Raw genomic sequence first — 15,529 nt, 5'->3', positions numbered from 1 at the left:
TTACCTCCAACTCATCTGGTTTTAGTATAAATATAGAATCAAATCATCGCCAAATCGGATTCTGAGGCTCTGAGCCTTGCAGCTTTGCTTTGCTGGCTTTGCTTTTGTCGTTTTCCACAGTGGCTGTGAGGTCAAATCGTCAAACCCCCTTATTTCTCGCGAACGTTAGGAATCAAACCACCAAATCGCACTCCACGTGTACGAATCCGATGTTCCCTTTCTATAAAACCAAAAAAAACCGCTCATTTTGTCTGTGCTTCCAACATCAAACTGCGATGAACCGTTCTCTTCACTCACTACAGGCTCCCTTCTAGCGGTTTTCACAAAGCAGAAGCCAAGGTCTCCTTCTCCACGTCTTCTTCTCCATCGTTTCGCACCTTTGATTCAAGCGAATCCTCTCTGACCACAGATTCGAAGACGCTTCAGGCTATGTTCGTCAAGAAGCTTGTTGAGAAGGCTTCCAAGAAGGTAAGTTCAAGTTCAAGTTCAAATTCACTTATCTTCAATCGCTTTCTTTGATTCATCAAGCATTACTCTGTTAGGATTGTTTGTTTATCTATATTCAATCTCATTCGGTGAATTCTCGAATTTGAATCGACTCTGCACAAGAACCGATGTTTTCCAGAATAGAAAATGAATTTGGCGTTGTTTTTAATCATTTTAGGTGGATTCCGAAATTTAAATTTTTTTAATAATTGACTGCACGATCTGTGGATCTTCATTTCGGACGATTCAAAAAAAGAGAAAAAAAGTTTGATTTTGTTTTAATGGCTATGGATCCTGGTTTGTATAAGAAAGTAGTATACATGGCAATTAAGTTCTAAAATTTCTGAAAATGGGAAGAAATTAAGACAACAAATTGGGCTATGAACAATCGCAAGTTAGCATGATTCGTAATAGATGTGGTTGGTGGGAAAGTGATCCGCTGGAGAGATTTCATTCAATGTGTTTCAGTACAAACGTTTACTGTGACTGACTAGTGGAGCCATGAGGGTCTCCATAAGCATGAGGGGTTTCCGTGTGGTTGAAGTTAGCGGAAATGAATCATGTGTTGTCATTACGGTTGCTTTATATGGATTTGGATTGAATTCTTGCCTTTTCCTTTTTCTTTTTTTCTTTTTTCTCTTTGCTTTCAATTGGTCGATCTTCCATCTATAATGTTCATCACTTTGGTGAGAGCCATTTCTGAGTTGATAGAACTATGGAAAGATGTATTTGAGAGGAAAAAGGATTTGAAGGTAAGGAAGACTAGGATAGACATATGGACCATATATAAAGTTTGTTTGGATCTGAGCTAAATCATAAAAGAAGAAAAAGGTTCGATGAGTACGATGTGATGTCAGTCTTTGATTTCAATGGTTTTATTTCAGATTGTTGGACTGAATTAAGTTGAACCCATGCTTCATTCTTAGAACTTATTAGTTTGTAATTATCGATCACATTTAGTTGTCATTGTGACCTCTTTTGACAAATTCTATCAAGGATCCTACCTACTATAGTTTTTAATCTCTGCTTTTCCGTTAAAACTTTAATAAAGACTTTAAACAGCAACGTGTCAATCTAAGAAGCTGCCACGTTATTCTAGAAAGTCATAAGACGTTTTAAAGCATCCAAGACCCTATAGAAAAGAGGCCATTGTGATATTTGGTACACCGACCAAAGAAAAGAAAAAGACACAGAAGCAGGGCGTCTTATCCACTAGACATTGAGGAAGCGTGTCCGTTGCCAATGTCTCTTTTAGCTGATGGCAGGCCATTATATTAATGTGTACTCGATTCGGATTCAATAATGACAGTCAACGTGGCCATGTGTTGGACGGTGGTAATTGAATAGGTGGAGATGGTATGGGCCCATGGGCCCATGTTTATAATTCATATCCAAACGGACCCAAAAACCGAAATTCGGATTTGCTCATTATGGGCCCACTTGCATGGGATCGGCTCTTCTGCTGCCAGATGCCCTGCAGTATTTGTACCTCTGATGACAACAATCAGCCACATGTCACCCACGCAATTGCTCATCGCCAATAATGTTAAAATATATACCTTCCTCAATTCAATCTCTTCTTTTGTCTTCTCCCTCTTTCTTCTTTAATTAAATTTAAACTTTTTCCATATAGATTCATCCTAGTCACATGATATTGAACTACAAATCCTAGAGTACGATATTCGAGGTTGAGGGCTTTTTTGATAAAATATTAATGTTTATGAAATAATTATGAATTTTAAGAATAAATTTTGTTCAAAATTTGGATTTGGATTAAATAATATTTTTTTTCAATTTCGAACAGTACTCTACAGTTATGTACAGCATAAAAATTCTTAAAATATTTTTCAAAATATTTTATAAAAATACCTCAAATTTGTTTCTAATAAAGAACAAATTCTTTTTTTAGATTAATCTTATATTTGTTAACTTTTTTATTTTTCCAAATGAAAATTTTAATCTCTTTGCAAAATATAAAAGAATTGAGTGCATGTCACTGTGCCCCGAGAGAATGTTTCTTTTTTCCTTTTTTTTTTTTTAATTATTTTGTTTGCATTTTCAATTTAAATTCATCACGCTGGCCACTTTGAGGGAGAAAGTTCCGATTAATTAACGCAAAAGATTAACTCAATCTAGCCAAGATGAACTCTTCCTCTACTATGTATGCATGAAGGACGTTAGTTGTTGCTTGATCATTCACTGCTCCTGATGCAAATTGCAAAATTTGAATGCAGAACCATTGTAAAAGCCGATATCATTGAATTCTCAGATGCTTGTTAAGCTTAAAACTAATTTGCAATCTTTCCTTCTTCCAATTGCTTTATGATAATGCTTTCTTTGAACCTACTTGTATACTAATCAAATTTTTCTTGGTTCTGTCAACTCTGGCAATATACCACAAATTTTGTCTTTGAGTTCAAGGCAAGGATTGTTCAACTTGGGTTTTCCTGTTTTGATAATGTTACTTGGTTCTGTTGCAGCCTGGAGGAAGTTTGGATGGTTTGAAATCTCAAGATGTAGACCCACGCCTGGTTTTCCATTATGGAATTCCAGGGGGTTCTATCTTGTTTGCTTATGATTCGATTCAGAAGATACTTGCAATTGCTACGAGGTAAGTTCCTTTACTTTTTCCATCTATTGTCAAGTAAAGTTCTTAAGTTCTTTTAGGCCAGATGTTCCATGCAAGTTGCTTTTATCTCTTTTACATAGCATTTGAAGGTAGAACTCATTTAGAGACCCAATCAACTGGAGAAAACGGGTGCCATCAGATGGTTTAGGATGCTTTCTAGCGTTCATGAAATAGCCTTTTCAAGTTCATTATAATTTGAGAAGATTAGTGGCGTTTCTTCTAATGGTACAATTCAGTTATAATTTCATACAATAAAATATATAGAAAACAATAAAAGGGAAATCTAATTTCCAACGTGTGCTTAATGTCTCTTTGCTATGTAAAGTCATTGATATCAGTTCAATATCTTGGAATGTAATATTATGGAGTGATGAATTTTTATTTAGGGGAAATTTTGATTCATACATTCTAATGTTGGTTGCCATTGAAAGCATCTCACACAGATTTACCAAAATGAATACTTTTTAAATATATTTCTGTTAATGTTTTCTTTTTCCTACTTTTGAATTTTCTTTGATGTTGATTTCTATATTTGGTACATAAATCTATGTAGTTGTATGGTTTTGTTTGATGCAATACACTGTATATCACCCGATCGTGATGTTTCATACTTAGCTTCGTTCTTGATATATCATACGTTATTTATATGGATAGATGTATTTCAGAAGTTCATTCTATTAAATTTTGTAGTTCTTGTTGTCAATGCATTCTGTTACGTATGCCTCCATTATCTGGAGCACATTTTGGAGTTAATTATATAAACAGTGATGAACCTATAAGACGAAAGCTGTTTCTGACTCATATTTTTCCTCAGAGATGGTCGAATTAAATTATTTGGCAAAGACAACACTCAAGCTCTACTTGAATCCAATGAGACAGTTCCAAGCAAGTTTTTACAGGTTTTGTCTCCTCCATGTCCTCTTATATTTTACAGTTTCTGCTTCCATGTCTTATGTGATGTTGTTTCTTCTTTTTACCATGAGAAATTGAATTCCATTAGTATTGCTTTAATTATCTTCAGAACTTTAAATTTATTGGTAAATTAACATATTCCATTTTCTTCTTTTTTTTTTTCCTTCAGTTTATTGAGAACCAAGGCATTCTTCTAAATGTAACTGCTGAGAATCACATTGAGGCAAGTCATTTTCACTAGACTAATTGCTGAATTTTTAGCTTGGCTCTTTTAATTGCTTCTTTTTTTCTCTAATGTTTGATGAGAGATTATATGTCAAGAGTCCTGATTGGGAATTATCAGGACACAGATAATGGGAACGTGATTTTCTTTCCCTTTCTTCCTTTTTGTGTGCTAAAAATTCTAAAAACTGAATGGTACACACACTGTGACCTCAACATCCCCATTCTAATGTATTTAATAGGTTTTAATGAATTTTATCCACCAAATAGACATGATTTTTATAGTTATTGTGTTTTTATTGATCTTAAAGCCATCGACAATAGAAATATTATTTGATTATCTTTTCAGTACTTCCATAAACATACTTGAAAATGAAATTGAAAATAATGAATGTGGCCAGATACACAATTGTTTAATAAACTTGGCGATGCCTAGTATTTTTCATGTATTGATTTTAAAATGAGTATAAACTTGGCATTATTAAAATGTTTCATACTTCAATGAGACAAATCTAAATTCAATAAGAGTTTTCAATCATGGACTGGAACTTCTTTTTTTTCTAACAAAAGAAACACTTATAAGTAGCATTTCAGACTTAGATAATGCATTCATGAGGTTTTCAAGTTGAAATGCTTTAAATAAAAATGGGAAAGGGGCTTTAAAACCGTCTTACATGACTTATTATTATTATTATTTTGCAGACTGTTTTTTTTTTTTTTCTTATCTATGTATTATTTTGATAATTGATTTTCGTCTGGGACATAGACAAGAAGCTGTTGTCTCATGTGCATGTTTTTATTTTTTATTTTTCTTATCTATGTATTATTTTGATAATTGATTTTCCAAGGAAATTATAACTTAGGTCTGGGACATAGACAAGAAGCTGTTGTCTCATGTGCATGTTTTTAAAGAAGAAATTACCTCTTTTATGGTCATGCAACGAAGTTTCTTCATGTAAGTATCTCTTCGCCAAAATGGGCACTAACAACAAGACATGCATGCAACTGCCCTCAAATATGTGATGGGTGTGTTATGTGCATTGGCAGGTATCTTGGAGACTCTTCTGGTAATATTTCTGTTTTGAAGCTTGAACAAGAACCATGTCATATGGTGCAAATGAAATACACTATACCTTCAACAGCCTCTCATGGTGAGATAGATTCCTATCCAATTATGTCTCATTGCTATGCTATTTGTTGTGACAAATGTTGCATGAGTTCTTTTACACCTTCTTTCACATTGACCCCCACAGGTGAACTTTTAGAAATTAGAATCTCATATATGCTAGCTAGTTTTTATTTTTTTATTTTTTTTCTGGAAGCAGTGAACCATGGCTAAGGTTATAATAGCAATAGCATTAATGCTAAAAGAACAGTATATTGGACTGGTGGAAATCTGTAAATCTTGGCAATCATGGCCTCAGATTTGTAGCATGAATAAGGCTGAGGAACTTAAAGCCAAGCACATGAAGCCATGTTGAAAGAGATGCCATTACCAAATTTTTACTAAATTTAGTATGATTACTCATTGATCATACAACACTTTATGCCCATCAATTGTCACTATTTTTTCATCTTTGTTTTTAGTTTACTAAAATGGCATTTTGTATCACAATAATTCATGGACAAAGTAATTAAGCCCATCAATCAGAATATTAACTTGCAGTTGTCCTTTTTTATTGCTGAAAATAATTTTTAAGGACAAGCTTATTTGAGACTTTAGAGGATTTTTACATTAAAATGAAGTCAATGCATGATCTTATTTTTTTTAGTTTAAATGTGACAATGAGCTGCAGACCAGGGTAGCCCTGCCTCATTCCAGAAAATCAGGCAAAATTCCATCCCAGCCCTTTGTTATGGCAGGATAGCTGACACCTTCTAATCCATTCTTAATGTTAACACTGCACCTGCTATCTGTAGTATAACAGGATAGCTCTTACCTCTTTTGAATGTTAATACCTGCACATATGCTTCTTAATTTATTTTTGTGCTATTTGCACCTTTATTTCCATATTTAGCTTGATAAATTATCTTCCTCTAGGGAATCCAACTGAAGTTGCAGGTGGCACTGCTGTAATGCATATTCTGCCCCAACCAACTGCTGAAAGTAAAAGGTAATCTCCATGTTGATGTTTTTCCATTTCAGTAGTTTTCCTTGATGAGATCCATATCTAGAATCAACAATGATGACCATATTCTTACACATCTGGATGCACATAACATTTTAATTTAACACATTTTATATGGTCTAACTTTAGGAAAAACTAGCAAACAGGCATCAAAGGGCATTTATTTTAGCCTAGAAAATATAGTATGCACCCTTCATGAATAGGGGTTGGCTTCACTTGCATCGTATATGCATATAGTATTGAAATGTAATCTACGTTTGCCCTGTTGGGAATTTGAAAAGTTCAGAGACTGATCAGATAGATCCTGAATGAACCCTTGCTGCCAATACCGGTGGTTCATTTTTGGAAAAAGAAAATTATGGTTTGTCTGAACAAAGACGATATGGGAAATGTAAGGCCAGTAGTAGTTACTTTGCTTGGCCTGCCTTTGCTGGCCTATTTTCACCTTTTCTAAGCTGCTATCTTTAGGAGGTTCACAATTGGTGTTTCTTCTTATATTTGTGCAAGGCCTGAAAACTTACATCCCTCTTGTGATTTTTGATCAAATATAGGGTTCTTATAATATTTAGAGATGGTCTGATCGTGTTATGGGATATCCGAGAAAGCAAGGTTATTTTCAAGACTGGTGTAAATATGTTGCAACCATTAAGTCATGACACAAAAACAGTAACTTCTGCATGCTGGGCGTGTCCTTTTGGAGGTAAAGTTGTGGTTGGGTACAGCAATGGAGATGTTTTCATTTGGAATGTTCTTCATATTCCAGATCCAAGTAATGGAGCAGCAGCAGATAAAGATTTATATTCTTCTCAAAGTGCTCCTATTTACAAACTCAATCTTGGATATAAGTTGGAAAAAATTCCTATAGCATCATTAAAATGGGCCTATGCAGATGGGAAGGCAACTCGACTATATGTTATGGGTGGCTCTGACATTCAATCCACAAACTTATTGCAGGTATTTGGACATTAATTTTATCATTATCTACCCATTCTCATGTAGCAGATTGCATAGCTTCAGTTTCTAGTTTCACTAATAAAATATCCTTGTATTTCATAAACTTCAGATCTCAACTTCTGCTGCTTCCATCTTTCCTTGAAAATGTACTACATCTTCTCCTAGTTGAGAATTATGAACCAAACAGTATCCCACTTTGCATAGTTCCGTCTTATATAGCTAGGAGGGTAGCAGTTGGGTCATGTTTTGTTTCCAAAAAAGCTAGCCTTGTGGGTTTGTCGAGCTGGCTGCTTCCCAACCTAATCCTACCTTGATATTGAGATAATAAAACCAAATAGTGGGTTGGATCTGATTGGTTGGGTTGCTTGGTTATAGTGGAATGTTATGTTTCATGCAAATATTTCATATTTTATCCTTTCTTAATGCCTATATGACAATGATTATTGTTAAGTCATACCTAAGAGGATACTTTCAGAACATGATATCAATGGAGATTCAAAGTGACTAACCAGATCATCCTACTTATTTAACAAGGGAAGAAACATTTGAAACCAGTTGTGGTTAGGTCTTCTTCCAATGATAATTTTTTATAAATCTTATATTATTTAAAAGTAATTCAGACAACACTATATTCACATTTGGTTAAAAACCTCCAAGGCTTACATATTTAAACATAATTATAATATGTGATTTTTGTATATTGATAGAATGTAATATTAAGCCTGATTAGTGTTTGGTGACATGAGACATCAGTGCCTGATCCGTACTGGGATGGTTGGGAATTTTCAACTCAATTCCAATCCTAAGCCTAAAATCATCTCCCCAAGCTTAGCCAGTCATTATGTCAGTTCAGGTTCAACCCTCTCAAGTTGCTGACCTCGCCTTAAGCCTTAGCCAGTCAGAAGATGTGGATAGGAACAACTAATCCAACATTTGAGCATGAGTTTTGAGGATATATCTTCAACGTCCACAGTTCTGGATATTGAATTTTTTATATGAAATTCTGATCACTCTTCTTAACTCAAGGTTGACTCTGATGTGGCAGGTGATCTTATTGAATGAGCAGACTGAATCACGCACAATTAAATTGGGGATTCATCTGCCTGAGCCTTGTGTTGACATGGTGATCGTTTCAAGCTCCAGTGAGCAAAGCAAGCATAAACAAGATTCTTTCCTTCTTCTGGGAAAATCTGGTTGCATGTATGCCTACGATGATTATGTGATAGATAGGTATCTCTTACAATGCCAATCAAGGTCCTCACCCTCCCTCCCAAAGGAGATAATGGTAAAGCTGCCTTTTTCTGATTCAAGCATCACTATAGCAAAATTCATCACAGAGAATCCAAATTTCTTAAATTCTTCTGATGAGGTAATATTATATTGTAAAAGTTATTACCATTGAATCAAATGTTTTACTGTCTTAGGCATTTGATTATCAAAAATAAAATTGACGTGGTGTACCTTATGATTTCTCTGGTCTTGTAGGATTATGTTTCGCTGGCAAAAAGCATTCCACCATTTCTTCCATCTGAAGCAAAACCAAAAGATGAAACACGGTTGAACTCTACCAACTTTGGTGGATTTGCAAAGATTAAAAACTTGTACATTACAGGACACAGTAATGGAGCCATATATTTTTGGGATTTATCGTGTCCATTTTTGCTCCCAATCTTTTCATTAAAACAACAGGTATATTTCAAGTGACACTATCCAATTTCTGTTCACATGTTGTATAATTCATGGAGAGAAATGAACACCTTGTTACTTATCAATTGGCTTTGTCAACTCAATTTCATCATTGCCCTAGTTTTATTAGTGCCACTGTCTGCAGGGTCCATACATCTTCTTTTCGATTATTTTCATTACTCTTTGGATCATAAGACTAAAGCAATACAGAAAAGGGACATTCCAAATGAGCTTAGAGAAAGCCTTGCTTTCTTGTTTTCTAGTTAATACCTTGAAATCTGGTTGATTGTACTGGGATATGTTGACATGCCTCAATTGGGAATGTAGGACTATAAAAAAGATTGTTATAAAGGGATTTTTTTTTTTTTTCCATCTTCAATTTATTAGCTTTCTTTGCTAGATTATTGGCATTTTTGATGTCTTCAATTTGTTGGTTTTCTTTGCTAGAGATTATTAGCATTTTCGATGCATCAACTATATTCATTTGTGCTTGTCCTACTGTGTTCTTATGCAGAGCGAGGATGACTTATCTTTAAGTGGTACAGCATTAACTGCATTGTATTTTGACGGCCATTCTCGCTATCTTATTTCTGGTGACCAAAATGGAATGGTAAAGCAACCATGTTGATGTACTTGTGTGATATGATCAATTTCTTTGTAAAAATCAGGAAATTTTATGGTGCTTTATTGTTTATATGTTCCACAGGTTCGCATCTTCAAATTCAAAACTGAGGCGTATGCCACAGCCACCAGTTTTATGCCTCTGCAAGGTACCATTAGGCACATGATTTCATTATAAATTTCAAGCTGAATATTGCATGACCATAGTTGCAGGAATTATTTGGGTGGACTCTGCTCCTCAACAACTGCCTGCTTTGTACACTTCAGCTGCTAAGAATTGCAGTAACCCCATTATCTTAGGACCATACTGATTCTAGTAATTATTCTGTATTGGCAGTTACTAATTTGTCTATTATACCCATGATGTACACTCAGGGCCATGATCGTTATACCCACTTACCCATGATGTAGGACTTTAGATAAACTTTTGTTATGTGAAACTCTTAAATGGTCCTACTCATCTCAACTTAGTGCAATAAAGTTTCCCAGAAGTGGCTACCTAAGGAAGCTTCTTCATTATTCATACGTTCCTTGTTGGCAGGAAGTACAAAGAAAGGAAGCAACCATATCATCCAGAGTGTCAAACTTATAAAGGTCAATGGTTCTGTGCTTTCTATAGACATAAGCCGTGGCTCAAGACATCTTGCAATTGGATCTGATCAAGGATATGTGAGAAAGCTTATTTTATTTGCTCTTGTGTTTTTTCCTTTTCCTTTTAGCTATTTTTCCCATTTATCTTTTCTATTAGCATGTTATCTTGTTAATCCCTTGGTAAGCCTGATTTGTGTTTGAGACTTGATTTCTCTATTAGAATTTGGTATTGCTCTACTCAAAGAAGAAAGTATCTATAGCATATTGCCATTAGTTGTTTATTTAGTGAACATGAGGCTCCTTCATTTAGTTGAGCTTAAATGATCATAAATGGTATAACTTAAGAAAACTATTGGATAGAAAGCATATGGTTTGAGTTTCAGCACTATACTAGTTATGTTTTAGATAAAATTTATGGAGTTGATAAATGGTGTTTTTGTGAATATGGCTAGTCCTTAAAATTTACTAATGAGAATAGGCTGTCAAGGAAAAAAAGGGTCCTGTTCTCATTTATTTGAGAATCAGGTATAACTAACTGAACACTTTTTTTCTTTATATTTTTTAATCCTCCTCCTTAGAAAGATAGTAGGATTTCTTTTTTTTTTTTTTCTTCAACACATGGGTCACTAAAACCAGACTAATTTGACATTGTCCTAGATTGTATAGATCCTCTTAAGAATATGTTTTAATCTTTTTTAATTTTTAAATTTTGGGAATGAAAATTATAGGTTTTATGATATCTATGCATAAACCTAAAATATGCCAAGCCTTTTATTTACAGGTTTCACTAATTGATATGGAAAGTCCCTCTCTATTGTATCAAAAACTTATCGAAAGTGAATTGAGCACTGGTGTCATCTCCGTGCGGCTTGAAACCTGCATTCTGCATGGTTTTGAGAAGAATATTTTAGCGGTAGCAACAAAGGATTCATCAATTTTGGCTCTTGATAGTGACACTGGAAACACACTTAGTACCAGCATGATCCATCCCAAGAAACCCTCTAAAGCTCTATTCATGCAGATTTTGGGTAATCACTCCTTTTGTCTTCCTAAGATTTTCATGTTGACCTTGAGACGAATCAATAAATAATAAATTTCATGCACATGGGTACCCTAAAGTACTATCTCATGGAGGATCATCTACTATGACAACATTGAAGATTCTAACCGAGAGAATAATCTAATAATAATGTGCAGATGGGCATGATGCATTTGGTAAAAGATCATATACATCAGAGAATTTGGACTTGAACAAAGGGAACTATATTGAGGATTCAAAGCAGTTGTCACTATTGCTATGTTCTGAGAAAGCTGCATATGTCTATTCCTTAACACATGTAATTCAGGTAACAAGTGCCCTAGCTGTGCAGGAACTTATGATATGTGGAACAACTTTCATAGATAACTATAATTTCCTTCTTTTTCTCTCAGGGAATTAAGAAGGTACACTACAAGAAGAAGTTCAATTCCTCTTGTTGCTGCTGGGCATCAACATTCTACACTCCCTCTGATGCTGGGCTTGTACTCATTTTTACTAATGGAAAAATTGAAATAAGGTGAGAAAATCTCTCTCATGTTTTGCCCATTTCCATTCATAATGAGATGCCATAAAAGTCTGCTTCCTACATGAATTTTGTCTTCATGGTAAGATATAAAACTCCACCTTCACTATTGCATTTATTTTAACTAGCAAAGAGTCTCCCAGCTTCACTCTGTGCCATGTAATTAACATCATTCCTTGAACCATGCTATGTAGTACATCTGACAACTCTGGATCCTATTCCATAAACATACCATGTGCTCTGTATAGTATGCCTATCTTGGACATGAACAATGCAACTTTTATAAAGGAAGGCATCACTGGGCATGGTTTAAGATATTTGAACAGAATCTACTTATCTGGATAGACTGGATTGAGTTTGGCTAACCTGAAGGTTGAATTATAAGGAACTACTGCAAGTGATTCCATCTTGTACTACATATTTGTATATTATTCAAGAAAAGGACAAATAACCATGAACCACACATGAAATTCAACAATTCTATTTCATTATTTGTGTTACAGATGTGGGCTGAAATTGATTTGTTGCATATTAACCTGAATATCACTCGTAAAAGTTTAGGTCCCTTCCAGAGTTATCCCTGTTAAAGGAAACTTCAATAAAAGGTCTTGCATTTTCAACTTCCAAATCAAACTCATTGTCAAACAGTTCAGTATGCTCTTCAAGGGATGGAGAAATTATTGTGGTATGACAGCTTAACTCATATTCCATATCAATGTGTTTACAAAGGAGAGATGATTTTCATCGTGCTGATTTTCATGTAACTTCCATATTACTCCTGTACAGGTGAATGGTGACCAGGAAATGTTTGCTCTCTCAAGTTTGCTTCAAAATGAAATTTATAGGTGAGTATATGCTCTATGTCAATAATTCTTCTCTCATATCACTAGTTTATGGCCTCCAAGGGATAGTTCACATTTTTGGGAAAGGATGCACACAAGTGGGAAGCAGGTATATCTTTATTAGCTTGCAGCTATTAATCAAAACCTATGAAGACGAGTCTACCAGCTTTCTTCCTATAAAGGGAAAACTGCATTGATAGTCATGGGTATGTGTGAGAGAGAAAGAGGGAGAGGGAGAGACATAAAGAAAGAGAACATTATCTATGCATGTAAATGTTGATACAATGTTACATTATATAAATTATTCTAAAAATATGGATGATTTGTAAACAAAAGGGAAAAAACAAAAGATCAGTTATGAAGTGTGGAACCAAGCTGATACTGGTAGAACATTGTATACTAGATTTTGTCAAGAATTTGGTCATAAATGGTGGAGATTAGTATAATGTGGCTCTATGATGATGCACATTTGTAGGCTTTTGGACTCAGCTCGCCAAGTCTACAGGAAAGATCTGGTGGTTTCACAAGAAGGGCTTATTTCTGGACCTCTTGTCCATAAGGAAAAGAAAAAGGTAAGTAGCATGTTGAAACTGTTTGAGCTCTACCTTAGACCTAATATCATGAAACTAAAGGTTTTAGTTCTGGATTCTAGGGCATATTTAGCTCTGTTATTAAAGGCGGCAAAACAAAGCATGTGCCTGATATGGAAGCAGAAGATGCGAAAGAAAGTATTGAAGAACTTTCATCAATCTTTTCAGTTGCCAACTTCCCATCATATGCTGGGAAAGGAGACAATCTAGACTTGGATGAAGAGGAGGTTGAATTAGATATAGGTATGTACATCCCTCAGATTTATGTATTTTTACTGGATACTTCAATTCTAATATGCCTACAGGACCACAGTAGATACAAGAAAATTTATGTTTTACAGTTTTACTTTTGTCTAGCAACATTCCTGTTCAACTCAATCTGGGTTTTAACTTTTATACCCTTTTTTTTATTGAATGGATTGTTTAGTTAGTCAAACATGTGATTTTCTTTCCTTTCTTTTGGTTTTTTAAAGATGATATTGACCTTGAAGATCCTGGCGAAAAGCCCAAGGGACAGAATATGATGGCAGCCCTAAATAAGCAGAAGCTCACAAGCAAATTTCAGGCTCTTAAAGGTCAGAAGAAGACCGTAGATTATCACATCATTGAACAATTAAACTTCACCTCTTTACTTTCTATGAGGTGCAGCTATTCCTTTGATGACCCCTTACTGTTTTTTATTGTGTTTGTAATGTGTTCTCTAATTTCTGTTTCTTTTGATTAAGAATAATAATAATAATAATAATCTACAGGTAAATTAAAACATGTGAAGTTAAAAAATGAAAAAAGTTCCACGAAGGAAGAGCAACAAGATGAGAAGGCTGGTGCAGTTGATCAGATCAAGAAGAAATATGGGTTTCCTGTATCTGGGGTAAGTTTAAATCCAAGATGCACATCCCATAGAATCTTTAACTTGAATCATGCTGTATTTCTTAGGATAAACCTTTTTGCAATCCAAAAATCAACAAATTGTTGAGTTGGCTAATTAGATTTTTCATTGTCTTAACAACTGTCAAACAGTCAAACCTGAACAGATATTACTCAAAACATTAAAAATGATTTGAAAATGACATATTGAGCTATTATATGCAAGCAACAATATCTGCTGCTCAGATGATTTTTCTAGCAAAATGAATGTTCTCTATCAACATTTTTGTTAATGGGGTGCTTTGCATTTCTGCATCTTAGGCAGATAAAAACAGTTAAATTCTTTTCCTTGCTTTGGGTGTAGGAATCAAGTGTCATTAAAATGGCAGAAAGCAAGCTGAACGAGAATTTGAAGAAGTTGCAGGTACCTCTGGACATTGCCTTGTGCTCAATTCGTGATTATGTTTATAGGCAATTATTGATGACGGGCAACAGTAAAGAAGAAAAGGGTCGGTTGTTTAGACTTCCATTAACTTTGGTTTTACTCAATTTTTAGGGTATCAGCATAAAAACGACAGAGATGCAGGACACGGCTAAATCATTTTCATTCATGGCGAAGCAGGTCCTGCGAGCCGAACAAGATAAGCAAAGCTCATAATCCTCCATTGCCTTCATACACATGAATTGGTTGTTTATTACGTTGTGTGTGTGTGTTTTCATTTTTTCATTTAATTTATTTTGCATGTATATTCGTTATGTATGTAAGTGGCATAAAATGTGTGGCAGCATAAGCAGGTAGATTTTGTAAAGGATTGCTTTTTGTTGTGAATGGGGATCATATTCTTAATGGAATAAGTTCTTTTCTGTATCTCTTTCAGCTTCTTCTTTAATGTGCTTTTCTGCATCTCTTACTTTTGATCATGAATAACAAAATATGTGCCTGCTTTGCCAGAAACTTGTTTGACTTAGAATTAATGCCAATTAGGCAATAATGGCATACTTTCAAGGGTTGCAGAAAGGATATTCCTCTTTTCCAATTGATCCTTTTGACATCATCAACCAACCGCCGCCAACTATTTGTAAATTATGTAAAAGAGTGTGTGAACTGTTTTGAGGAGGACATTTCAACAATTGAAAGATGATGAATATCTTTGCTTTTGTGTATATGTTTTTGATTGAATTTACTTCTGCAGTATGGATAGAAAATTGGTTAAAATTTATAATGAATTTAAAATATTTGAAAAATTATTTAGAGAACATAAAGGATTTGACTCAATTTAAAAAATATTTTCAAAAACAGTTCTAATAAATAATTTTTGATTATTGAATTTTAAAATTATTCTCTAATATTTTCAAATATTTTTTAAAAAATAATATTCATCTATATCACTTTATTTTTAACCGTCCTCCGCATTTGTAAAATTATTTTTTGAAACAA

The 15,529-nt window shown here is 34.4% G+C and overlaps 1 protein-coding gene across 3 annotated transcripts; it reads left to right on the top strand.

The window, feature by feature from the left end:
• The first annotated feature begins 247 nt into the window (after window positions 1-247).
• Window positions 248-14,961, top strand: LOC117913008. Of its 3 annotated transcripts, XM_034827847.1 has the most exons (24): window positions 248-468; window positions 2,967-3,097; window positions 3,930-4,014; window positions 4,197-4,250; window positions 5,113-5,204; window positions 5,297-5,400; window positions 6,291-6,363; window positions 6,930-7,332; window positions 8,378-8,701; window positions 8,818-9,021; window positions 9,533-9,628; window positions 9,725-9,788; window positions 10,181-10,308; window positions 11,012-11,258; window positions 11,428-11,576; window positions 11,662-11,786; window positions 12,354-12,477; window positions 12,579-12,637; window positions 13,110-13,206; window positions 13,287-13,467; window positions 13,698-13,799; window positions 13,977-14,095; window positions 14,456-14,515; window positions 14,648-14,961. In XM_034827847.1, the coding sequence occupies exons 1-24, from the start codon at window positions 430-432 to the stop codon at window positions 14,747-14,749; spliced, it is 3,162 nt and encodes a 1,053-aa protein (XP_034683738.1). In that variant the 5' UTR covers window positions 248-429; the 3' UTR covers window positions 14,750-14,961. The 3 variants fall into 3 exon arrangements, with proteins under 3 accessions (XP_034683738.1, XP_034683739.1, XP_034683740.1); XM_034827848.1 differs by lacking the exons at window positions 14,456-14,515; window positions 14,648-14,961 and having other exon boundaries at window positions 13,698-13,866; window positions 13,977-14,068; XM_034827849.1 differs by lacking the exons at window positions 248-468; window positions 2,967-3,097; window positions 3,930-4,014; window positions 5,113-5,204 and having other exon boundaries at window positions 4,222-4,250.
• Window positions 14,962-15,529: the final 568 nt, after the last annotated feature.

The sequence above is a fragment of the Vitis riparia genome, chromosome 4, assembly GCF_004353265.1.
Source record: "Vitis riparia cultivar Riparia Gloire de Montpellier isolate 1030 chromosome 4, EGFV_Vit.rip_1.0, whole genome shotgun sequence".
Taxonomy (NCBI): domain Eukaryota; kingdom Viridiplantae; phylum Streptophyta; class Magnoliopsida; order Vitales; family Vitaceae; genus Vitis; species Vitis riparia.
This window is presented reverse-complemented; position numbering and strand designations above follow the sequence as displayed.